The 27,179-nt window shown below is 35.5% G+C and overlaps 1 protein-coding gene across 10 annotated transcripts; it reads left to right on the forward strand.

Annotated features, from left to right (window-relative positions):
• The first annotated feature begins 6,970 nt into the window (after nucleotides 1-6,970).
• On the forward strand, nucleotides 6,971-26,715 carry LOC138327611 (CREB-binding protein-like). Of its 10 annotated transcripts, none has more exons than XM_069273847.1 (29): nucleotides 6,971-7,469; nucleotides 7,726-8,363; nucleotides 8,936-9,085; nucleotides 9,290-9,575; nucleotides 9,799-9,921; nucleotides 10,072-10,239; nucleotides 10,444-10,651; nucleotides 11,488-11,520; nucleotides 12,229-12,346; nucleotides 12,659-12,809; nucleotides 13,630-13,748; nucleotides 13,886-14,077; nucleotides 14,598-14,819; nucleotides 15,075-15,410; nucleotides 15,585-15,819; nucleotides 16,029-16,147; nucleotides 16,384-16,554; nucleotides 16,978-17,135; nucleotides 18,360-18,479; nucleotides 18,931-19,026; nucleotides 19,528-19,605; nucleotides 19,760-19,827; nucleotides 20,113-20,275; nucleotides 20,717-20,863; nucleotides 21,097-21,376; nucleotides 21,735-21,944; nucleotides 22,231-22,389; nucleotides 23,295-23,576; nucleotides 23,959-26,715. In XM_069273847.1, exons 1-29 carry the CDS (start codon nucleotides 7,382-7,384, stop codon nucleotides 25,747-25,749), a joined length of 6,909 nt encoding a protein of 2,302 aa, XP_069129948.1. In that variant the 5' UTR covers nucleotides 6,971-7,381; the 3' UTR covers nucleotides 25,750-26,715. The 10 variants fall into 10 exon arrangements, with proteins under 10 accessions (XP_069129948.1, XP_069129953.1, XP_069129952.1 ...); XM_069273852.1 differs by having other exon boundaries at nucleotides 18,970-19,026; XM_069273851.1 differs by having other exon boundaries at nucleotides 18,399-18,479.
• The last annotated feature ends 464 nt before the right edge of the window (nucleotides 26,716-27,179 follow it).

The raw sequence follows: 27,179 nt of genomic DNA on the forward strand, positions 1-27,179 counted from the left end.
CCGAAACATAATTTTCCGGAAAAAGTAAACCTTAAAATAAAATGCGATCAGGATAACAAATGTTAGTCTCTTTTTCCTGGTGTGTTTAGGTCTTTGACTTAGAAAAAAACAAGCATGACTTTTTTTTAGAATTGATTGGTGTGCACGCAGTTGCATTTTTGCGTCAGTGGTAGCGACGCCTCTGCGTAAAAATACATCGTAAAACTCATCTCAGCCATTCTAAATAGTTTTTTTTTCCCCGGGGGCCGAACCAAAACAACGGTTTTCTCGCGCCTTCGGCGCTCGGACTCCACTTTGCGTGCACATTAACCCTTATAATGCCGTAGGGCCGATTTGGGCCGATCTTCGGGTTTCCAGAGTGCCAGAGGGCCGATTGGGCCGATCTTCGGGTTTCCAGAGTGCCAGAGGGCCGATTGGGCCGATCTCAAAAATACCAGACCCCATTTTGCTTTATTTTGATATTTGCGTATATATGACTGAATTAACGTAAATGACCGTAAATAAATATCTTCCGAAATTTCAACCGACGTCATTTTATGACGTCAAATATGACGTAGCATGACGTCATTTACAAAGGATAGACGTCATCTTGATCGAGACATTTCCACCCTTTTTTAGGCCTATTACTTGTTTTTCATTCAGTTTCATTCGCATTACACAGAATAGAGAGACAATTTTATTAATGTTATATCACTATATTCTTATCAATACACTATGCTGCTCATTTATCTTGTATATGCATAGTGTTATATTTTATTCTCCTCGTCATCTCTTCAATAAAAACGACATAGGAGAACATGTTTACAGGATGACCGGGGTCGTACCGAAACATGCGTCTAGCAAAAAGCTATTCTCAGCTTTATTTGGTCACAGTACCACAACTAACTAATTCGCGGCCTTAACACACATATTCTATTGTACATGTATTATATGGATTCCATAGCGTTAACATTCCTATATTAACCAGTCAATATTTCGGTAAATAAATATAACCTCACGTTTTAGAACTCATAAAAATATTACTGCATGTCCATGTCATTTTTGTACATAATTATGTTTTATGAAGCTTGAGGTTTATATATACTACAATTGTATATATCAATAAGAAATCGCAAGTTTAATTGACTGTCCACAGAATATGATATCTGACTACAGACCAAAGAGATTTTGACATATAAATGTGAAACTACCCAACGGTACCGGCGTCATATGAAATATGGTATGCATATTAAGTTCACACTGTCAAGTAGAGGTTTCAAGTGTAAGATCTGCAGCGTGTTCCATTTAGTTTTCCTGGGACGAACCTGGCGTTCAGCTTACTACTTCATTCCCGTACACTACTCGTACTTGAGGTGTAAACACTTTAGCATAAAAGGGAGTGCGTGAGTTTGCCTGTTGTCAGTATAATGACCGCGGGGATGTGTCTCTGCCGGCATGTTTCAGTGAGATAGCACTATAAATGGACAAGAGATTCCACTATTGCAAAGAGACAGGGCTTGAATAAAAACAATGAATTAATATGACATAAAAACTGATCAAACACATATTAACTGCGCCCAAAATCATTTGGCAACAAATGGAAATACTTTAACAACGCATTTACGGCAAAAAAATACAGAAACTTCTAGGAATAAAGAATATATATATCCTCGAGATTCTTCGTAAGAAGATGCCATTCGCGGGATATAGGAGCACTTTTCTGAAGTCTGTCTTGTCCAGAAAGTTAGGTCGAGGATCAGAATGTCAAAGAGCACTGCAAAGAGTGGGTCCAAGAGATGCGAGTGAAACTGCATATAAAATCGTACATATAGCTAGGCTATCCCCCCATCGTCGGTTATTCCCCCCCCCCCCCCCCCCCCCCCCCGTCGGTTATCCACGTGTTAATCAGCCTACAGAGCGTATAAGTATAGACACTGGGTTTCCAATGGTACTATCCCCTACAAACACATATAACTGCAGTATATGGTCACTGCATATACATAATTATATATACATAACGGAATATTTCCACTGCCAATATCTAAAACAAAATATATCCGTTAAAAACAGAAACACAGAAACTAGTGACCGCCGTTCCAAAATCATCCGTCGTTAGTTTACGAACATTTTATGTAGGATTTTTGTCATTCGGACCAAAAATATACTTCGTATTAAGCAAGTTTTTCGAGTTTTCCGAATTCGAATTTTCCGAGTTTTTTTTAACATAGATAAAGAGGGAATTCGGCCGGGACCGGCCAAGTACTTCGTATTAAGCCGGGTTGTCGTATTATCCGAGTTCGTATCAACCAAGTTCGACTGTATATACAATGTATACTTATTGCAACAGACAGGCAGTCTCATAAAGATGGCCTATTTGCAGACCGTCGTGCTGTATCGTTCCGACTATTTCAAGCATATTTCATCTAAAATTAAAATATAAATCGGCATAATGTTCCAACCTTAGTGGGCACAAAGAGAAAACAAAACATGTGAGAAAAAGATCACTGAAAATACTTACTGAATAATGATCAGCGCGTACATAATGTTCATTAATAATATAGACAGACCTGTAACATCTAGATTCTTTAAATGATCCAGCATGTTTTAGTGGGACCTCTTGTTGCTTTATCAATCTGCTGAATATTACCGAGAAACCGATGTCCAAGACAAGTTAAACACGTGTTTGGTCTGAGGACGGGAGCACAGGGGTCCGAGAATAAGTTAAAGTTTATATCAACTTGGACCCACCCGAGTGTCCATAGACCATTTCTAGAGGTCTTAGGGTTCTAGATTAAAACAGTGAAGTTCATATTCTATCTGTACACGAGAAGGGAGAAAAACTCCCCGAGACAAAAACATCCAACACACCAAGTTTTAGAAACAGAGACCTGGCACGATTTTTTTAACCAACAGTTTACATATGTATATATTATAGATACTATAATATATATATGTATACTGTTAAAAAAATCGTGCCAGGTCCCTGTGGTTTTAGCGGCTAAATAGTCATTTTTCGAGTGGGTATTATTACAATTCAATTTAATTCAATTTTATTAACACCTTTACTATTACACATGTAATTCTATAGCTAAACAAATAACAACAACATGAACACAATAAACATACAATAAGTGCCAAAATGGTACTACTGTTGGAAAGAGGAGTGATAATTTTCCATTCAATATCATCCTTCATAACTAATGTATAAAGTGCGTCACTAAGATGACACCATCCTCGATACTCCAGGGGTTCCGATCACTTACGATCTCTACACCCCTGGACTCTTTCATAGTAAAATTGGAGGCAGCTCATCGGAAAAGAGCTGAACCAATCACAGGCATTTCCTTTGAAGACTACAGAGAGAGCGACGCCAAACATCAACGCCACACAGCCAACCACAGTGTACGTTACACGGCTCGGGCATGGATCGGATCCCCTGGAGTATCGAGGATGACATGACACAGAAAGTCCTAAATCGGGGTTTGGATCAGCGTGCTAAACACCTATACATGTATGTCCTGAAATTACCAATCGAAAATTATTCTTATTATAACTATAAGCAATCAGTCTGTAATTTTGCTACTGTCGCTCGAAAATGGGAAATGAACCCATGAAAATTGATTAAAATTTGTCCCATGCATGAAATATATAAAAATGACGTGGCCGAATACTTTTGGCACGGTATATTGCCCAGTATGCATCGACTCTATCTAAGTGCCTAACAGTGAACAATGATTATGTGGTTGTACGGGTACATGTGCGTGTACATGATCAATATAGATGTGCGAGGAATTGGATCAGTACTTTTTTTTTTATTTCATAAATGTATTGGAATTTGCATATATCCGACCGCTTAATGTTATGGAATAAAATAAGTTTACGATTATTTATTAGTGTTTGTAGATATCTATTTTTCTTTTGGATCCGAATAATTCGGTGAAAACCCATAAATTACACACGTTCGATGTCACTTCCATCGGCAAATCGCGCCTCAATATCTTTGACGTGATCACTCTCGACGAGCCTATTTACGTCGCGTCATCAATTTTTGGCGTCATCAATTATTACGTCATTTCTGGCAAATTCAAAAATTCGGCAGTGAAAGGGTTAATTTCCTGCTAGCGACGCCACTGGTCCCCATCCCCTTATTTTCTTTATTTGTTTTAATGTCTTAATTCCAAAAAGTCTTGTAAGGAATGAGCTTGAATGAACTTAAGACGGATACTTAATTATGTAACTATAAGTGTGACTTAGTAACTTAGGTCTATTTTTGTTTTGAGAAACCGGCGCCTGTTATTTAGTATTTGTCATTTTCTTCTTCATTTTTTTGTATAAATAAATTTAAACGGATGGTAAAAACAACGGCCACGCATGAAGATGTCTGCTAAGTAATGGCCATATGTCGACGATTTTTTTCTCTCTTGATACTTCGGCTTTCTTCAAATTCACGACGTATGAACTAGGCTGTTATAATACTTAAGCATTGATGTCACTATTTTTTAATTTTATCGGGGTATGAAAAAAAAATTTGTTTGCAAACTGTACATGAATCCGCGTAGCGGATTCTCACAAAAGTTTGCAAACAATTTTTTTTTCATAACCCGATAAAATTAAAAAAATAGTGACATCAATACTTATAATTAATTTTATACTCTATTTGATAAAATGAAGTATGTTTAAATGTAACATTATAGTGGTTTTTCAAGGGATTCTTTTTTCCGAATCAATACGCAACGTCAATGTCTCTATTGTGACGTCACGAAAACGTCGGGGTTTCGCGCCATTCTCGGATTTTTTTTTCATAGTGGTATGCAAAAAAAATATTGACCAATCAGAAAGCCAGATTTGGTATGAAAACAAAGAAAAATTAATTATATTGTAATGTCTTTGAAAATGCAAGGATATTACGACGAAACGCAAATTTTCCATGAATTAAAAATAGAAAATTGATTAACCTACTAAAGTAATCACATTCCAACTTCAACGAAAATTTACCAAGTGAAATGCGCGCAATCTTTACCAAATGGCTTAATATAGGCTCAAATAAGTCTTGGTCTTTAATTTGTCATTTCGACATCAGCATTTTTAATTGTTAGCGAAGACAATATACCACATCGTGTTGAAATTCATGTTTATTTGAATAGATTTTTTAAGTTATGGAGATATCATTCAACTATGGATAATCTTTCCCAAAATCCGAATTCTTTTTGTGAATCGTTTTTTTTTATGAAATCATTATGCCGTTATACATGTATCAGCCAATCAGAATCGACGTAACAAATGACGGCGTCATTTTTTCCTACTGCTTGAGAAAAAAAGTAATTTCCAAGTCAATGGAAATGTTCGTTACGTGCAAAAGTATTATACTAGGCATATCGTATCAGTGCGTAAAATGAAGTCGTCGTTTACATTATAACGTTGTTTTTGATTGGCTGATACTGGCGGCGTTATTGTTTCTGTCAGAATTTTTTTTCTTGCTTTTCTTGGTAATTTAAGTAGATTTCTTCATTATATTTATTTCCATGGTGAATTTCGTGGTTGTATACGTTGGAGCTACGTAGTTAAACGTCATGATTATAAAACAGTTTTGTTTTTACTAAGAGTGTACAACGTAGCTTAGTTTTCAGTTTGTCTTATATAAGATGAGTTTGTCATATATTATGTAGTCGTAGAGAGCTATAGAGGCCTAGCTGTGCGACTGATCGAAGTTATATGCCCTATAAAGTTCTATATTTTCGTAATAGGCCCTATATCATCTTTTACACATTTAAAAATTATTTAATGACTCACCACTAATGGATATATTTCTTTCTGTACATTGATTTTTAAAGGTTTCCATATATGTACAAATAATATGCATAGACTCTAGATATTAAATATAATTAACGTTACAAATTTAAAACAATTCACTCACTCTATGAAAAAAATGCTTCTACTGCATTGAACATCTTAATCATATATTTTTAAATTTTATTTATTTATTTTTATTTTGTTTATTGATTGTGTTTTTAATATACCATATTCGGCAATATAATTTCAGCATCCGTACCATATTAAACCTATGATATATTATTGCTTTGCCGAGAAAAGTTATCTCTCACATTTTTTTTCTTCTACAGTTTAGAAGTTTTACGGATGTCAAGAACTTTAACAGATCTATCTTTATACGTTCCAAAATGCTCCTAAATATATATTAGTATATAAGTATTGATCCGATTATTTATAGGAAATATAATTAAAATATTATATCATTTTTCACAGTTAATTTTTCCTGAACCCTTAGATTTATTTCATACCATCCTTTTCAATTGCAAACAAAACGAAACTATGTTTTGTCTCAAAATGTTTCATATTGTACCAAATGTTCATGGATGCTGAATGTCCTGGGCACGCATATAAATAGGGCACAACCAAAGGTCGTCAAACGCCAGAAGTCAGATACCGGTTCCTGTGGTTTGCGACCAAACTGTGCTCAGTAACTTAGCCGTTATATAGAATAGATAGTATGGAAACATCTTGACATAATCCAGTCGTCAGAAATCACTCCAGTGATCTGATACGAGATGGAATAAATCTGATTTTTTCGACGGCCATGATTTTTCTTTCCTCTTTCCAGCAAGGTACATGTTTCATGTTTATATCGATAAAATATGCTTTAATTTAGCCAAAAGCAAACTTGTATCAGTAGTATATATGTTAATGAACCACTAATATGTGTTTGGTGTGTGGGATGTATTTCTTTTTTCTGTATTTCATTGTAAAATAAACGTAATGGCTAATATTTTTTACCAGCCAATAACTAATTTGACGGGGTCGGTCGTATATCCCATAATTTTATTTCGTCGGTTTCCGTAGCTCTCCGCTAATGACCCGACACAGGGTCGATGAGTCACCGGTAGCCAATTGCGTTGCGGTATTGAGGTCACGTGGTGCGTTCGGCTTTGGAAATTTTACTTCGGATATGTTCGGAGTTTTCTGTGACAAGCGTAAAACTTTTCATCAACAGCCGCCATCTTGGGTTGTTGAGATCAGTAAATTTGGATTATTTTGAAGACAATAATTCGATGAAGACTTCCATTCATTGGATTATGACCTGATGATTTTCATCATAATTTATCGTTGAAAATTTTGAGATCGGATTTTGGACATTCTGATTGATTTTGTTCAAGATGTGAGCCTAATATATTCGGAATGTGATCGGCTTTGTGATGAACTCTCGGTGTGAATCGAAATTGGGCTTTCCAAATAACAATATTCGGTAATGCAGCAATGGCCGAGATTTTAATTTGTGCGATATTCTTGAACATTCATTTTAATCTGACTGACTCTGGATCGTAGGTGTTATTGCATATTATTGTTGTCTGCAGCAGGCCAGGGTCTCGCTTTATTTAGCTAAGCGATCATGGCCGACCAACTTGCAGATGGCCCACCAGCGGCCAAGCGACAAAAAGTATCATCTCCTCGGCAAAGTATGGGGTCTGATCAAGGAGGTAAGCATTAATTTGTGAAAATACTTAATTGATATTCACTGTAGGGGCATTGCGAGCCGTTTTGCTCAACTGTTGCATGCAATTTTTGTGGGCAAGTGCGATGGCGCTTTTTGCCTTTAGTAAAAAAAATGAAATTATGGTACCGTTCCGGCGCCGTCACGAGACGGTTTGGATTTTCATTTATATTTGCATGTTTCCATTTGAAATAAATACAGATTTTATACATTCAAATGCATCACTTTCTTGTTTTATTCAGAACTGTTGTGGGATATAATGAACGATCTTCCAGACGAATTGATGGGAACCGGTGAGCCTTCCCATAATGGGACAAACGATTCTCATAGTGGACAAGACACAACATCACAAAGACATGTTCAACTTTCTCAGCTGTTGTCCAGCAATCCAACTCCGCCTCTGAATATAGTAAATTCCCTCCAGAATGCCCAGAATAGGAGCCCAAATGTTGGAAGTATTGCAAATTCTCTGAATAGTGTGAAAAGTCCTCTCTCGAACAATTTATCCTCGCCCCCACATGGAAATGTTGGCAAAGGTGGAGTAAGTGTGGATGGAAGTTTTCCGTCAAGTAGTGCTACTTTTACAATGGCAAATAATATTTCAAACAGTACTGTAGCTATGGCAAGCAGTGTACCAAATGCCGTTCTTAAAGGGATTCCGCATGGTTCTGGACTTACTATTGGACATAACCAGATGATACAGAATGGACCATTGAGTGGTCCAAATCGAAGTATGAGCATGAACACAAATAACATGGGTCAGGCCATGTCGCAAGCAAACAATATGCTTGGAACTTTATCTGGACCACAGCAGATGCAAACTCACCAAAATTTAGGACTTCCTGGTTTAAATACTGCACAAAATCCACAGTTGATGAAGGTTTGTATATGACTATCTTCAATGAAGAGGTTTAAAAAAAATACAGACAGTATCACACCTAAATTACGACATCAAAACCACATTATAATTCCTCCAGTTAACCTGGTACTTCTCAACATGTGACATACAAAATGGAACCCATTGTCACAATAACCAAAGTGCAATCTATATTTCATATTGCTTCTTTACAATTGGCTTAAAGTGTGTTTGACCTTTTGTTTTGTTTGATCTTTAACAAAGAAGAAATGGTGTCGAAAAGATCAGGCCAAAATTTCTTAAAGCAAAGTTAAAACTTCATTGGTACAGTTTTGTTTCAAGAAGTTACGGCTTGGACTAGTATCCGTGTGAAGAGGTTTTAGTGTCTAAATTTTGATGTTGTTTAACTTGAGTGTCATAAGTAATGCTATTAAAATGATTGTTACAAATCATCAAAAATTGAAAACCCAAAACTACTAAGGGTTCAAAATAACAACACAAAGTATTTTACCTTAAGCCACATTTTTTAAGCTTATGTAGTGCAATAGACATATCCCTTTACCAATATTATATTTGCTAATTGCTTTTTTTTCTAGCCCAATGGTCCACCACACGGAGGAGGCTTTGGCTTCAATAATCCTTCCAATATAGCTGGGCACCCATCTTCTACTGCTAGCTATAATCAATCTCTCTCTTCTACCATGACCACAACTTCAATTAGCATGCCTACAAATGCAATGAATACAGTAAGTAGCCGTGCCCTTAAACCTCTTGGGATGTACATCTTACGACAGTTAATGTGAATTACCTGTTGATATGACTTGTAAAAGTACATATCTATATTGAAAATAGTCGTCTTATTTTTGTATGAAGTCATCGAAATGCTTTAATATGTAGAGAAGTAATGAAGTAGAAAAGACATGACAGAAATTTACATATGTCTGTTTCAGAACCAACAGCACGGCGTATTGCCCAATATAGGTCCCAACACAGCAACAACATCAGCAGCATCTGCAGGTACAGTCCCCGGCGCTGGAGGAGCTCAACCACCAACAGCTGACCCAGAGAAGAGAAAGCTCATACAACAACAGTTGGTTCTCCTGCTGCATGCACACAAATGTCAGAGGAGGGAAACAACCAACAATCAAACAGAAGTCTGCTCTCTTCCTCATTGTCGTACCATGAAAAATGTTCTCAATCACATGACCCATTGTAATGCTGGAAAATCTTGTCAAGGTAATTAACTACTAATTATGGATATAAAGCATAAATACAGGGGTTATTGTAATTTTTCTTCCATTTATAGAATAAAAAGTACATAAATTAATAGTTTCACTACAAGACTTTGACTATGTTGTAATAGTTACACATGTTCAACATGTTGAGAAGAGTACTAATGGCTGTAGTACAGGAACAATATCTTGTTAGACAGTAATTCTATCTATTTATTTTTTTTCAGTTGCTCATTGTGCATCATCCAGACAGATTATCACTCACTGGAAGAACTGTACGCGGAGCGATTGTCCGGTATGTCTTCCATTGAAGCATGCATCGGACAAGCAACGTCATCCTACAGCACCAGGTATTACTATATAATATTATTGTTTGTCTAAAAAAATTAAGTCAAGAATTTGTAATAAATATAATGTTTACCATTATTTTAGTATTTAAAATAATATTGATTATGCTGCTATTTTTTAAACACTGCTATGTTGAAACTAATTGGGAGTAGTGCTTCTTCCTCAAACTCCAGCAACCAGTGCCCCTGCTAATCCCCTGACAGGTCAGGGACCCCCTGGTGTTACTGACCTTCAGATGAAGAGAGCGTATGCTGCTTTAGGACTGTCTCCTCCATCTCAGCAAAATCCTGTACGAGCACAGGGAGCTCCGGGTGTTCCAGGTTTGTAGCAGATCTTGTATGACTAAACTTTATAAACAAGTTTTCTTTCATAATAAGAATGAATAATAGTTTGTTATACAATTGATAACTTTTATAAATCAAAGATAAAATATGTGTTACTAGTTAATCAAAATACAGACATATAAGTATTGAAGACAAGTTATTTAGATTATAGATCATTTAATTTTCTCCTTTTGTTAACAGGAGGGTTGAACTCTAACCCGTCCAATCAAGTGTCCCAGCTTTTGGGTGGTTTGCCTCCCGGTGTTGGTGGCCTAGGAACTGGTTTGTCAACAGACCCTTTGGCCCAGAGCCCAAACCCTGCCCAGAACATGGCACAAACAAACCGTGGCTCTAAGGAATGGCATCAAAGTGTCACACAGGATCTGAGAAACCACCTAGTCCACAAGCTGTAAGTTACAAACCTGTTTCATAATCCACTTTAGTTTTAGGATGAAGCTTTAATCTTTTGATATGTGCTATGTATTCTCTTAAGTTTTGTCGAAATTTTACTTTGTTCACAATGACAGAAAACACAATTTCACAAGGCAAACATAATGCTTCTGATAAATTTGATCAAAAACAATGAATTTGCAAGGAATTCATAGATTAAAAACTTCAAAGGAAACCCATAGTACTCTTTATTGTTTTGAGGGTTAGCCAAAAACTATAAAACAGGTAACAGTTCAGGGAAACTTGAATTTCTTGATGGTATAAAAACAGCACTTCAGATTGTGAGAGAAATAGTTGCTTTAATGGTTTTAGCTTTTAGGTTAAGATTCTTTTAAGAGTTATTTCCTGTCATGATTTAATTATACAGATTATTTCGATATGGTTAAAATATCACAATCACAAATTTGCATGGTGACCCTCATGATCAGTTTGAAGATATTTTGTACTTTGATGCAGATGTTTGAATAATGAAGTAGCTTTATGGAAGTTTATGTCAATGGCGAAAGTATTTTGAAGAATCTATGTCTCCCCTTATTTCTTCAGTTTGACGTGACAAAAACTGATTGGTCAAAAACTAGAGGCACCAGACATTTAAAAAAGTTTAATTTGAAGATATTTGGTTTTCAAAAAAGTGCTGCAAATTCCTTAAATAATGGTTAATGCTCATCTTCTGTATTGGAAGCATTTCATGACAATTTGGCAGCTTCTGATAAGCAAAAGGATAAATATATATTTTAAAGATCTGTTTATCACACTTGGGGTTTTCAATGATGTCAAAATGTTTCGTCATTGAAGGTTGAGTGGCCTGTGTGTGGAGTTTGGATTGAGGTAATTAGACAAAAAAAAATACCGGGCTCACTCTGTACTTTCATGTAGGCTTCAAATCTAAAATAGCATCTGGTGTAATGTTTTAGTCATATCCAGCGAGTTTTGGCTAGTTTGGTTACTATTGTGTCACTTATATTATGTGGAGAAGTTAAACAATGAATATTTTCACATAAACTGACCATAACAGTTTGAGCCCCGGTTGTAATGGATTGCTGCACGTTTATAACCAACTTTGTGGAATTTTAAAGCTTTTAACAGACCTACCTCTATAAGGTCAGCTTGGAATTTGCATTCAATATAAATTGTCTATATGACCCAGGACTCTTAAAAAAACAGTTTTAGTCATGATTGGATTTCCTTTGAGTAGCTTGTATCAAATTGATTTTATAAAATCTTAAGGTAGTACCCCCTAACTTAACCTTGTGTCTAGGGAAGTGTTTTACTGGAATATCTAATGATAGTAAATCTTAAAACATATTTTTATATGCATGCATGAATTTGGCAAAAGTTTAAATGTAAAAGATTTGAATGTAAGGACAGGTTATTAGCCAGTGCTGAGGGTCACCATGCAAATTGTACCCAAATGAAATAATTTTAGCATTGTACTTTAGTCTTTTCATATAACAATATGTATTGCATGTTTATACTGCATATCTTTCAAGTCTATAAAGGCATGTTTTGTTGCATAAGAATTGATTTGTATTTTAGTGTCCAGGCGATATTTCCAACACCTGACCCTGCTGCCCTTAAAGATAGAAGAATGAACAATCTTGTAGCATACGCAAGGAAAGTGGAAGGAGATATGTACGAGACAGCCAACAGTAGGGTAAGTTGGAAAGGAAGCAATAAATAAAAGAGGAGTGTTTATAGGAAAATATTTGTTCAGAATTAAGCTTACCTAAATTATGCTTTGCTCAGAAAACTGGTTTTGCTTTGATCAGAAAACAGTTTTTTTTGCACTGGATTGGGACAATTTTATTAGAATACAAAAATTCCTCAAACTTTTCTGAAAGTAATTTGTGACCTAAATGGTTAGGAAAGCATATTTTCTTTTCTGAATTTCATTTGAATTCAATTTGTAAATTCTTATATCGATGGTTATCACAATTTTTGCAACTCTCGATTTGGTTGTATACAGGAAGAATATTATCATCTGTTGGCGGAGAAGATTTACAAAATTCAGAAGGAATTGGAGGAAAAGAGGATGCAGAGGATCGGTAGGACTGGTGGTGGTGGTCCACCACAACCAGGCGGTGGTCCACCACAGCCGCAACTGAGGGCCACAGAAAGTAAGAAAATAATGTCTCTAATAGGGGATAATTTAGATGTGGGTCTGTAAATAACATTGTCTATCGATACAAGCTAGTGCCCACAACAGCAATAACTTTACCCTAGAATGTATATATAGATTGCACCATTAAATACCACTGACTAACATTTATTACTGATGCATCACGTCAGATAGTGTAGCAATACAATTAACTATTAATATGTTGCAACAGTATATCTCTCGATTGCAATTGTATGATTCTGAAATTGATTTGATGATTATTAATTCATAAGTGGAAACAATATTGTGTGGCAAACCATTGGTGATTTCAAACGTTATTGCAAATTATTGGTAATTTCAAACGTTATACTATATATTTGATACTTGAAGTGTTGAACATTTCGTGTTAGTATAACAAGATCAAAGTACTTCTGGAGTAGTCTAGTTTCCAGTGTTTGTTATGAATATTCACAAAAAGAAATAGTTGGTAAATTTGTCTAAAAATAAAATAACAAATTCAGCATGAAGGAACATCTAAGTGTTATATTGGAAATGGATTGCTATGAGTTGGAAACAGATTAATAATAGTTTTAGACGACTTGAATCTGTATCCAATTCTTGTGTAAGTTCAGATTTTTTTAATAATATGAATTGTATATGAATGACCTAAAATCAAAGTTTATTTCTGTATCCTGTACAGATGAAACTACTATGCTATAAATATGTTGTATTTCTAACTCCTAGAATGGAATATGTCAAAACACTTTGATGTATGTGTTTTATGTGTAATTTAACTTAGGATTAATAGCTTTTTCATTGTGATTTGTACCTATTTATAGACGGCCCTTTGGGAGGTGGTCCACCATTTACAGCTGACATGTTTAATCTGCCCTCATCAGCCCCAATGCCAGCTGGAGGACCAAGGATGCCAATGCACTTGACCAGGCCACAAGGCCAGGTAGGTTCATCAATCAAGATCTATCTTTTAAATGTTTTATCAATATATATATATATCAATTTCTTAAATGAGGAAGAACAAAATGAACCAATATGCTGGCATTGGCAAGTTTATAATAATCTTTTCTTACTATATAGCTTGGCCCTCCAAACTCGCAGAATCCGCAACTCAATCTAGTCACGGCCCAACTGCAGAGAGAGGTTCAGAGCCTGGAGGCAAAGACTCGCATGCCCTCCACTCATTTGGCAGGCCAACCCCAGTCTCAGCTGCAGCCGCCAACCTCCCTCCCACAATCACAGCAACAAACTCACTTCTCTCAGCTGCCACAGGTAACCATCAATTTTACACATTCAAGCTTTAATAAAAGGCATAAAATAATTTGTTCTCTCACACTGTAAGATAAGGTTCTGAAAATGAAGGAGTATTTGCCTGCCTGCATTATCTTCTTTTAAATTAAAAAATTCAGTTTTGTAACAAAAGGATTATATTTTTTATCATTTTCCATTTTGAAGATTTCCTGATTAAAAAAAAGCAGGGGGGGGGGTTGGTTAAACTATTTTCGTTGAAATTGCATTAGGTGTTTTCATTCCAAATTACTAAGTACTACATTAAAAGTCATAAGTAACAATATTTCTTTTGACAATCAAATTTTTTAGCGATAATTTGAGATATTCACATTGTTAGCTTTATAAATGACTTTTAGCAATTATTACAATTTGATTTTGACGCAAAGTTTATTTTACCAGTTAACTGAAATATTAAAGTTCGTTTTATATTGAATCTCAATATTGAATCTCACCAATGCAATACTGTAGAAATGTTGATAACCGCTGATTTCCTCTATACCAGCAGTCACCTATATCGGTGTCGCAGGTCTCCCAGTCACCGCCTGTGTCCCAGAGTCAGCAAACTACGACAGCCCTGGGCCAGCTGAGTACCGCCAACATGGACCAGCTCAACCTGTTGAACAGTCCAGCCCATTCACAACAGACTCAACAGCCAAACCAAAACATTCAAACCACGGCTGTTCAGATGTCGCAATCATCAACCATCACTGCACCTAGCCAGCAGGTAAGTTTACTCTGTCCAGCTTTTCATTGAAATACAAAATTATTTACTAGCTAATTTCTTTATTGTGATAATCTTAAAAGCTTGTTTATTTCACATAGGATTTTATGAAATTAGTCTTAAGAAATGTTTTTTTCAGAAGCCTTGGCAAGGAAAAAATAACTAGTTTTATGAAATATCAAAAATCTTTTGATAAAGATTAAAAATAAAAGTTTTCACTATTTTTGAACTTATGAATTTTTTTTTTTCCCCATTTAGGTTACTGTGAGTTTGCAGCAGCCCATGCCAGACGTAAAAGTGAAGATCGAACCTATAGACATTCACAATTCTCAGCCCCAGACTTTGTCAGAGGTGCTGTCTGCCCCGTGTACTACAGGGAACCTACTGGTGAACAACTTGTCCTCCGTCTCCACGTCCGTGATGGTTAGTTCTCCCATCACAGTAACATCCACAGCAGCCATGTCAACAGCTACAATCTCCGTTGCCACCACATCTACTACTGTTGATGTCAAGCCAGAAATTAAGTCACCAGAGATCAAAATGGAGCTTGCAACTGACGATATAAAACAAGAAAGCTCATCAGAAACTGTCCCGGTAAGTTTGGCAAATTATATATTAAATGTAGTAGTTGGAGGAATGTAAGGGAATAAAGGAAATTTCAACCAAATTCAGATTTTCAAAAAAGGAAGAAAAGAAGTAAAAATATTTCAAATGTCTATCCATAAGATCTTTTCTCTTACATGACTTATTTTATAAAAATATTTCCAGGTGAAAGAGGAACCAAGCGGTGAGAAAAATGGTGTAAGTTTGGAAGTACAAACTCCGAAATCTGCTTCAAGTGCTACAGAAGCTGATGGGTCCCTAGTAGAACAACCTACTCCTAGTCCTATGAATGGAAGCACATCAACTGCTTTAATTGTCTCAAATAGTGCTACTGGGGCAACAACAGCAGCAGGAACAGCCGCTGCTAACGCCACACCAGCCAAACCCAAACAAAAGAAAAGTAAGTGTTGAGTCTTCAGATGTGAAATCAATACTTACTAGATAAACTTGTTTATTCATATATCAGTTCATCTCTTGAATTGAAATACTGAATGAAATCTAGTTTGATTTTCATAGATAATTATGACTTTCAAGTTGCAACAGATTCACATGCTTCCATGGAAAAAAATATATGTGATATATCATTAACGCTGAAAATCTTAATTTCAGCATTCAAACCAGATGAGCTCCGACAAGCTCTCATGCCAACATTTGAAAAATTATATCGCCAAGAACCAGAAGCTATGCCTTTTAGACAGCCCGTAGATCCTATATTCCTACAGATCCCAGTAAGTGAAATTCACCTCATTGTGTGAGGTGTTGTGTTGTATTTTATTTTGTCAAAAGGGAAATATGACCTCTTTTTTAGATCTATTTCATTATAAGTTGAAAATTTAAATAAAATTTTGCTTGACTTGCATTTGAGAGCTTTGCATTTAGTGAACATTGTATCTGACTGATAGAAGCTTTATGATTGTGTCTGTCATAATCAATCAACCTTCAAATAATCTGAAAATATTTGTAGGACTACTTCGATATTGTGAAGCGGCCAATGGACCTGTCCTCAATCAAACGAAAGTTAGATACTGGACAATATACAGATCCTTGGCAGTATGTCGACGATGTCTGGCTCATGTTTGATAATGCATGGCTGTACAACAGAAAGACATCAAAAGTCTACAGATTTGCTACAAAGGTAAGAGTCAATTCATTCTGTATTTTGGTATATAAAGTTGGAAGTTACCTAAACCTGGTTAAATATATTATGTGAAAGAAACTGAAAGGTATGAAATGCCATGTTAAAAACATTAAATTGAAAAAACTTAACCAGTTTAATAGTTGATATTTTCAAGGCATAATAAATAAAAAAAAATAATTGATGTTCACTGGAAATTCCATTTTAAGAATCAATTGAAAATGAACAAATAGTCCTTGTTGATAGTTAAGTTATCATACTCTTAAAGATAAATGTATATATAAAAAACTGTATTTCAAATTTTGAAAAACCATTATTAATTGATTAATTTTAGTGTCCCAAATGTTTTCCATATTTTGTTGGCTTCATTTTTTTCTGCCAATAAAACAGTAAAATATTTCCTCACTGATCTGTGTGTTTCAGCTCTCCGAAGTGTTTGAGGGAGAGATTGACGCTATTATGCAATCCCTGGGATATTGTTGTGGCAGAAAGCATGTGTTCAGTCCCCAGGTTCTGTGTTGTTACGGCAAACAACTCTGTACAATATCTAGGGATGCCATCTACTACAGCTTTCAAAACAGGTATGCAATGTACATCACAAGTCAATTCTTCAATCTGTATAAGATTACTGAAATTAAATATTTCAATATTTTCATTCAAATCACATTTAATACTTTAAATCAATCAGTCAATACTATGTTTGCTATCAATGGAAACGGTTCTGGTATGCTAAATGTATTTAATAGTTATCAAAAAGTTTTTAAACTTTTTTTCTTGTTTTTGAATCAGTTTTGATGTAAAGATTTGTGTTTGACTATTGCTTGCTTTAATTGCTTATTCGCTAGTATTATTAGAAACTAAACTTTTTATCTATTTAATCAATATAACTGCATCTATTCTTCAAATATTATATTTGTCTTTATTACTAATTTTCACATGTTTGCAATTTTGTTTCTTTATTAATTATTAGTAATTTAATGCTGCCTTTTTGCAAAAGATAGCTGAAAGTGATGTTCTGTTATGATAAGTGGATGAACAGTATTGAATGATAAAATTATACAAGATGAAGGGAATGCAAAAATTCCTGGAATTATGGAAAAGGATTACTGTGATTGTGTTTTGCCAGAAAATCAAATGATATTTGAAAAAGAAACAAAGCCAAGAATATTTTCATCAAAGCATAAAAAAATATATATACATTTTAAAAATAGAGGAAGTAAAAAAAAAAAAATTAGAAACTATCAGTAATGTAAGATGTTTGATAGACCAACTGTTGTTGTAGTGTTTTTAGTATCGTAGTGTTATCAGTGTGTATTTTGTAGTGCGTTCATGCTTTTGACACGCTTCTCATTTATCATTCATCAGCTTCATACTTTTTGCTTTATGATTTTATTCAAAGGCATCTCCATTTAATTATTAAGCATTTTTAGCTTCATAAAGCTTTGATAATTCATCTTTAAAGAATTTATTAAGATGATCTCCCCTTCTCTTCTCAAAAACACAAAGAAAAAAGAAAATGGAGAAAATAAAATATTTCTCATTTCTTATCAGATTGATTATCTCATATTATAAAGCAACATATTTATTGCCTTAAATACTATTCAGTGAGAAAGATAATGATGCCAGTTTGAATAAAATTTTCATTTAATTTTGCTCATATCATTTTGCTTATGCACTTTTTGTTTCTTTCTTTCCCCCTTTGTTCACTACTTGTCCGTGCTGTGCTGTGCTCCGCTGGCGTTGATGTTGTATATATCCGTCTGGCCCATTATGTGTTTGTGTCCAATTGATTGGCACACTTCAAGTCAAAGTCAAAGAAAAACTAGTGACCTTGTTTCCGACAGATACATTTACTGTGAAAAATGCTTCCAAGAAATCCCAGGGGATGAAGTGGAGTTATCAGATGACCCCACACAATCAGCAACGTAAGTAAATAATTTATTGCTTGTAGAGAATCTATTTCAATACTGTCAATTTACGACTGTTTCAATAAAAATAATAAAGCCTATTAAGAAGCTCAAAAATAAATTCTCTTTCTTATGGGCAGACATATATTTTGAAGAAGAAAAAAAATATGTTAACAAGATCATGATGTACTCTCCACTATTTCTCATATAATTTCAATTATTGTACATGGTCTCATCACAAATATCTTACTTTTGGACCAGAAGGTTTGAGGAATAAAATTAATCTAAATCTGAATTTGAAACTGAATCGATCCACAAAAACCGCCATTTTGGTGTGTGTAAGGTTAATGAATAAATAAAGATATGATTTAATTGTTTATGATGTTTTGTGTGTGTTGGGATGGGTGGTGAGGTCCTGTGGACCTTTGAAATCAATTGGTATATTGTGCACTTCTCCATTATATTCCAGCTTTAATACCTTATCAAGATTTACTATGAATAATTGCAGCAAAATCAGGAAGGACCAATTTATGCGTTTGAAGAATGACCAGCTGGATTATGAGCCGTAAGTTTACGTGGCTTGTATTCTTGTCATAGATTATAAATCGTTATAATCAACTAACATTGTCAGCTGATATTTATTGGTGTCTTTAACTTTTAAAATCACTTTTCACTAACATCCTGGAATCACTTCAAATTATACTCTTACTAGATTAGAATTGTAAATGAGGTGTTTGTTAACAGAGTCTTCTGTGTTATTAAAGCCCTTGATAGTTTCTGGCTTTCTTATAATACATGTATTGCAATTATATATCTGTATTTGAATAAAGATGTTTAAAAGCTTGAATAGTTTCTTCCATTTTCCTGTGTTATAAATGATGAATTTATTTAGTTAAAATAGTATTTATCCTAGTGTTTAGAATATATTGTCATCATTTAAATATATATAACATTCTTATTTTGAAATGTGATAATTGACTTTCCTCTTTGTAGTTTTCACTGTCTTCTTTTGTGTGTGTGCATATCTAACAAACTACTAACCAAAATCTTGCCTTTGTTTTTACAGATTTACAGAATGCGATGAATGTGGCAGAAAACTCCACACTATTTGTGTTCTGCATTTTGAACCAATCTGGCCAAATGGGTAAGTTCATGACAGAAATTTGTTATATGCGAAATGACTTAATGATAGCAAAAGATGAAAAATTAATGAAAAATTCAATTGATTAATATTTATGAGATACTTGCAAATGTTGTTGAGAAAATGTAATTTATTAATATGTGAAATTTCTTTCCAGTTTTACATGTGAAAACTGTCTTAAAGCCAAAGGAATGAAAAGGAAAGAAAACAAATATAGTGCAAAGAGTAAGTCTATTACCTTCTGTTGTTTTCAAATAAAACAAATTGTTGAAAGAGTTGAAGAGCTCAATTGTTATGCTTTTACTTTTCCAAAACTAGCACTTGGCGGGGTTGATAATTTAAAATTGAAAAATAAATTTTCAAAATTATTAGAACCAATAAAGTCCAAACAAAAATTCATTTTTACAGAACATTTTATGACTCCTTAATCATAAGGCAGGCATTTCCTATTTGTATTCTTGTTCTGATGTATGCGTTTGTTAGAATATCATACTTATGAGCTGGAAACAGATTTAGCTTTTTCAGGAATTCCAAACACCAAACTGGGGACATACTTGGAAAACCGAGTGAACAACTTTTTAAAGAAGAAAGATGCAGGAGCAGGGGACGTTACCATCAAGGTGCTGTCAAGTAACGACAAAATTGTTGAAGTTAAGCCGGGCATGAAAACCAGGTAAGTACACCATACTATGTTAAGTTCTTCCTGTCATTGTCTGTGAAAATGTAGGGTCTTAGGTGTTCTCCGTAGCATTATCAGTGAGCCAACCAAAAGTTCACATCTATGATGTATTGAATTAAAGATATCAAGCAAGTGGCAGTCCCCTAAAACAACTAAAAATCTAACATAGAATTAGATTATGGGATTTTGAACAAGACGTGCTATTCCATTAAAAAATCAACTTTTTTTCAGAGTTATTTCCCATGGTATACTTACTATATTAAATCACTTCTAACAAACACCAATCTATTGAACTAGCAGGCAATTTTTTTTATTGTTTTACAGATGAATTCTCCTAAATGGATAAGTAAAATGTTTGATTAGATTTTACCTATTGGACATGGATGCAGATTTGTACCATGTGTGTATTATGTTAAATGTTTGACTTTTCCACAGGTTTGTTGACAACAATGAGATGCAGGAAAGCTTTCCATACCGAGCCAAAGCAATGTTTGCATTTGAAGAAATTGATGGCACAGATGTCTGCTTCTTTGGAATGCATGTACAAGAATACGGATCAGAATGCGCAATGCCCAACACACGGTAGGTGTTGATTAATGTCATGTATTTTCAGCTATTTTGATATCAGATGTTAAAACATTTATTTTGTGATATCAATGCGATTTGCTTTAGATACAAAATCATGAGTTTAAAAGGAAAATCTGTTGGAATTTTATAATTGAAAACAACTTATGTTTCAATTTAATTGACTGTCTATATTATTAAAGAAACTCTCTTGCATGAATTTGATTGATGTTCTTTGTTTATCTTTACAGGAGAGTTTACATTTCCTACTTGGACAGTGTGTACTTCTTCCAGCCACGACAACTTCGAACTGCTGTGTATCATGAGATTCTGATAGGCTACCTGGAGTATGTCAAGCAATTAGGTTATGTTTGGGCCCATATATGGGCGTGTCCACCTAGTGAGGGGGATGACTACATCTTCCATTGCCATCCTCCTGAACAAAAAATTCCAAAGCCCAAACGACTACAGGAGTGGTACAAGAAGATGCTTGATAAAGCTATCATAGAGCGTTGTGTGATTGATTACAAGGTATGTTAACTAAGATTCATTTTTAGCCAGTTGTTTTGTGACTGCAAATTAATATATCCACTATATACCCTAAATTCCATCAAATGACACATTTTGTCTGGCAATCATTTTAGAGAAATTGAAAACAGATGTTCAACAGATTTGTTTGTTTTGTATGTGGTATTTGAAGGCAATAATAATTTTCTCGATATCGGATATTTGCACAAAAAATTACAACATTAAATCATAAAAACATACTGTCAGCTGGCATTGTATAACTCTTACAACTAAAGTTACTTTAATGTATTGAGCTGTGAAAAATCTGTTTTAATCATGAAAGTATTTTTAAGTAACATGACTGATATTGTAAATTCTACAGGATATTTACAAAGATGCCATAGAGAACAATGTGCAATCAGCTACCGAGATGCCCTACTTTGAGGGAGACTTCTGGCCTAATGTGTTGGAAGAGAGTATCAAGGAGCTGGACCAGGAGGAGGAAGAGAAGCGCAAACGTGAGGAAGCTGAGGCAGCTGCAGCAGCCGAGGTGGAATGTGTGGAAGGCACCGAGGACTGTGACAGTAGTGCTGTGAGTATAAATAGCTCGGTTAACCTGCCGTGCAAATTACAGACAATTTCTGTAATTTATCGCTTGATAATGGCCAAGTCACCTTTATTATCTTCAAGTTATTGTGACTGATGTATCTTGAATGTTCAAAATAATTGTATATTTCAAATTGAATTTTATTTTCAAAAAAGGGTCATTTTTGAAATTCTCTTAAAATTGGTTGTCCGATATAACATGATTAGTTTTCAATATATGATATATATGTAAGGATTTGGAATAAATGATGCAACATTTTATGTCCCAACAGCAAAACGGCACTGGCAAAAAGAAGGGAAAAGGAGGAAGGAACAAAAAGGCCAACAAGAGCAAGAACAATCAAAGGAAAAACAACAAGAAAACCAACATGCCACACGGTGGAAACAATCTTTCCCAGAAATTGTATGCTACCATGGAGAAGCATAAGGAGGTAAGCTTGCCAACTCTTAACCCCCTATTTACAGCCAAGGTTTTAGTAAAAAAAAAATTTTTTTGTTGTCCACTGTCTGTTCATGGCAAGATTACTCTAAGGTCTTCATTCAAAAGTTCTCCAACTTGGTATTTTATGAGTAGAAAGAAAGAAAATTGTACTAATAAGTTCAATTTAAAAAATGATATAGATTTAAAAAACTAAAAACGATCAAGTCAAATATTATAAAACTTAAAAGTAAGTGCCATAAAATGACACTAATGAATTAATAAAATTAAGTTTCATTTCTAAATATTTGTTACTCCAGTGGTAATCTTTTACGTTTGAAGTGCTGCTGTTATCAAAGTATTATAAAAGAAAATGATAGATTTCAAAAATGGCTGACTTTGTGATCATTCTATGGCAGGTGCCAAAATCTTGGCGAAACCGTTTGATCTTCTTTATGAGATATTAAAAAATTTGCATAATACAGATGTTGTTGAGAGCTCATTCAGTATTTAGTCTTTCACAAAGTAAGAACTGTTATCTGGCTGTATCTTCACATTGATATAACTGCTTTGCTTTGCCATAGGTTCTACACACACAAAGAAGGCTGTGATTTTCTTACTCAGTAATTCCAGGGGCATGTACATTTTCATTTGGGAAAACACAACATTGCATCTTTCTTGAAACATGTATATTTTAGAGTGTTTTTCCTTTGGGAAAACATTAACATAAAATATTGTGAAAATAGGGCAAAATTTCTCTAAGGGAAAGAGCTTTTACTCTGCCCAAATGTTCCTAAACAATTTTGTAGGTAACATATCACTGTCAGATGTTCACTACAATAAACCATTATTATTATATTTCAGTATATGATTGATTATTGGTTGATACTATTTGACAATATCTTTGCATTGTTTCAGGTGTTTTTTGTGATCCGTCTTCACAGCCAACAGGTGGCTCTCACTCTTCCGCCCATACAGGATCCTGATCCATACATCTCTTGTGATCTTATGGACGGTCGTGATGCATTCTTGACCATGGCCCGCGACAAGCACCAGGAGTTCTCTTCACTTCGGAGAGCCAAACTCTCCACAATGGCTTTGTTATACGAGCTGCATAATCAAGGAAGAGACAATTTTGTGTACACTTGCAATAACTGTAAAGCTCATGTGGAAACTCGATGGCACTGCAGAGTGTGTGAGGTAAGTTTCATAGGAATAAATCCACCACATTGTTTATGGTATAAAAACTTGTGATACGTATAAGTGTATCAACTAAATATTGTGAAAACATCATTCTAATGATAAATTGATGATTAGAAATTTTAATTCTTTATGTCATTAAGAGAAAACAAATTGATACCATTTTCCAATTGTCTAAACAAGTGTCTTCAAAATTGTTCGTGTTCTCGTATGGAACGTTGATGGGTTGTTATCTTTACTGTTCATATTAGTAAACAACTTTTCAAATTGATTGGTTTCAAATTACTCCTGAAGTGTGGTTATTTCAAACTCACTTTTGTTGCATGATCCTAATAAAAGTGCTGTAAGCAATTTCTAATTGATTTACTTTTCCTATTTTCAGGATTATGATATGTGTTCAACGTGCTATGAAAAGAATGGTCATATTCACAAGATGGACAAATTGGGACTTGACTTAGATGATGGTTCATTACCTTCAGAAAAGCCAGAAAATCCTGCAGAATCTCGTCGCCAATCTATTCAGCGTTGTATACAATCTCTTGTTCACGCTTGTCAGTGCAAAGACGCAAATTGCAAGCTACCAAGTTGTTTAAAGATGAAGCGTGTGGTTTCCCATACAAAGGGTTGTAGGAAAAAGACCAATGGTGTGTGTCCTATCTGTAAGCAGCTTATAGCTCTGTGTCTATATCACGCGAAACATTGTACAGAAAATAAGTGTCAGGTGCCATTCTGTTTACAAATTAAACACAAACTGAGGCAGCAGCAACTGCAGCATCGGCTTCAGCAAGCCCAGATGCTGAGAAGGAGAATGGCTTCCATGCAACGTGGTGGAACAACTACAACAGCAGTTACACAGGTGGCCTCACAGCCATCACCTTCTACTACTCCCATCCTCCAACCGGCCATTCCTGGGAAGCCAGCTTCGGGCCCGCCACAAGGTGCCCTAGAGGCAGCTCAGTTGGCCAAGGAAGCGGCTCAGAGGCAGGCAGAGATGAGCATGGGCAAACCTACAATGACAACAGCATCACCCATGCCACCTCCAATGCCTTCTACGATGCCTCAGTCAATCCCAGCTCAAAAAGTGCCAATGCAGACATGGCCACAGCAGCCACAATATCCTCAACAAAATCCCAACCCCAGTCTGCACCCAGATATGACACAGAATGCGTTATATCCTCGACAGAATCCTCAGCAGCAACAACAGCCTCCTATCAACTCACCACAGACGGGGCCTAACGCACCGCGGCCTCCATCCACACCGCTTCAACAGCTGTTGGCTACTCTTAAATCTCCTGCTTCTCCGCAACAACAGCAACAAGTACTTCACATTCTAAAGACTCACCCACAACTCATGGCAGCTTTCTTAAAACAAAGGACTCAACAACATCAACAACAGGCCCAGAACCAACAGCCACATCCCCCACAACAACAACAACAGCCCCAACCACCCAATCATCAATTGTGGTACCAACAGCAACAACAACAGCAGCAACAGCAACAACAACAGCAGCAGCAACAACAACATCAACAGCGTATTCGACTTCTCCAACAACAGCAACAACAACAACAGCAACAACATCAACAGCATCAACAACAACAGCTGAATATGCCACAGTTCCAGCAGCCTCAGGCTCAGTATACTCAAGTACAACGACCACGACTCCCCTATACGGGGCAGCAGGCCTACCAGACCGATGGAAATGGCCAGCACATGTCGCCCCAGTTCCAACAGCAACAAATGATGCAACAAGTACAGCAACAGCAGGCCCAGCTGAGACATCAGCTGTCTGCCGGGGGCAAGCCTGTTCAGGTTAACGCTCAGATGTCTGCCCAACAGGCAGTTAGTAACCAACAACTTATGCAGCAAGTGCGATCGCCCACTTCTGCATCGTTACCACAGACTGTTCGTTCTCCCCAGCCTACTCTATCTCCCCGGCAGCAGCTGAACCCATCGCCGCGACAACCACAAATGTCGCCACATCATGTTGTGTCTAGTTCACCTCACCCGGGTGCGGTGGGAGGTGATCCCAATCAAATTAATACAGACGCTAGTTTACTGTTGAGTGGTGGTATGTCGTTGCAAAACCAGCCCCCAGATGGGGGTTTAAGTCTACCACAGGACACTGAGGTCACTCCGCAAGACCAATTATCACGATATGTGGAGACATTGTAGCACATAGTATTGTTAGGCTTTGTGACGACATTTTACCACAGAATTATGGTGTCAGTGACATTATAACAAAGAGACTTATGTTATGTGTCTGATTGTTTTTTTCACCCATGTAATTGTCCTTTTTTTCCAGAACAAATTATCTACAGATTTTTTTCTTGTGTCAGAAAGAAAATGTTTTAATATATTTTATTTTATATGACTAGGAAAAAGTATTGTGTGTTTGTGTGATTAATAGATGTGTGATTTCTACGAATGCTTGTGGGCAAGAGAAATTATGAAAGAATGATTTATCGAAGAATGAGAGATTGTTAAGTTGTGACAATATCAGGTATAAAGACAGTTTTGCATGGTGAGACAAATGTTTTTTGTTACTGTCTTGTACAAGTTGAAAACGTTAATAGTTCCAATGTCTTTCTTTATACAATAAATTTTATCCTCTCAGCCTTTGAATAAGAACCAGATTCATGTAATGATTTTTATTGGAGAAAGAAATCGGTATGGTGGACAGTTAAAAACTTGTGTAAGCCAGCCGTATTTATCATGTTATAGGCACCCTTTAGCTACTCTGTAGTGTTAGAAAGGAGTGAGGAACGTGCTATTGTAGATTTTTTAAGTTGGAAACAATTTCCATTGTGTTTTCCATTCAAAGATGGCTGTATAATTGTATGATTCCTAAATTAAATTAATTTTTCCCTCTCTGTAGATTAAGATATTTTTCATTGACCTTACCATAACCAAGCCCTATAGACACTATAAATACACGATTTAATGAATTGCCATGCTGTTTGTACATTTTGTAATACTTAATAGTACTGTGTCATTTCCATGTCATCCATTAGTTTATCAACTGGTCAGATATCACACAAAACACATTATTTGGGTAGTGTTGAGTGTTCAGTGGTGTGCTGGAATACCCATAACACAACCTGCAAACGTTGTATAAATACAGTGATGATAAACAAAGAGTATTTGGTGTTTCGTCTCCTCTTTTATTAACATGTTCATTTAAGGTTTCTTGATTAACCAAAGTTTCTGCTGCAAGTAATATTATTTTGTTCAGTGTTATGAGCATTGGAATTTAGCATAAAGCCCCTGTGAAATTTTAAAGATCGTGTTTGATGTGAAGTATTTTGAAACTTCTGATTCTAATACACTTAACGATCTTGTACTTTTACCGTGTTCTTGTTCAATTTTAAGATAAGATTGGACTGTTTTTCAATCTCTTTTAAAACTTTATTTCAAACAAAAAACATGAAAACAGCAGAAGCTTGCAGTGTAGTTGTGAAACCTTTCAGTTGTACGTCACTTAAAATTGGGTACTTTAAAAACCATTCACCACAATAGTCTAACTTGAAGAATTATGTATCTACATTGGTAGTTTTAAACATAGGTGAGATGTACAAGTTAATTTGAATTTTACTGGATGCAGA

Source organism: Argopecten irradians, chromosome 7, assembly GCF_041381155.1.
Source record: "Argopecten irradians isolate NY chromosome 7, Ai_NY, whole genome shotgun sequence".
Classification (NCBI taxonomy): domain Eukaryota; kingdom Metazoa; phylum Mollusca; class Bivalvia; order Pectinida; family Pectinidae; genus Argopecten; species Argopecten irradians.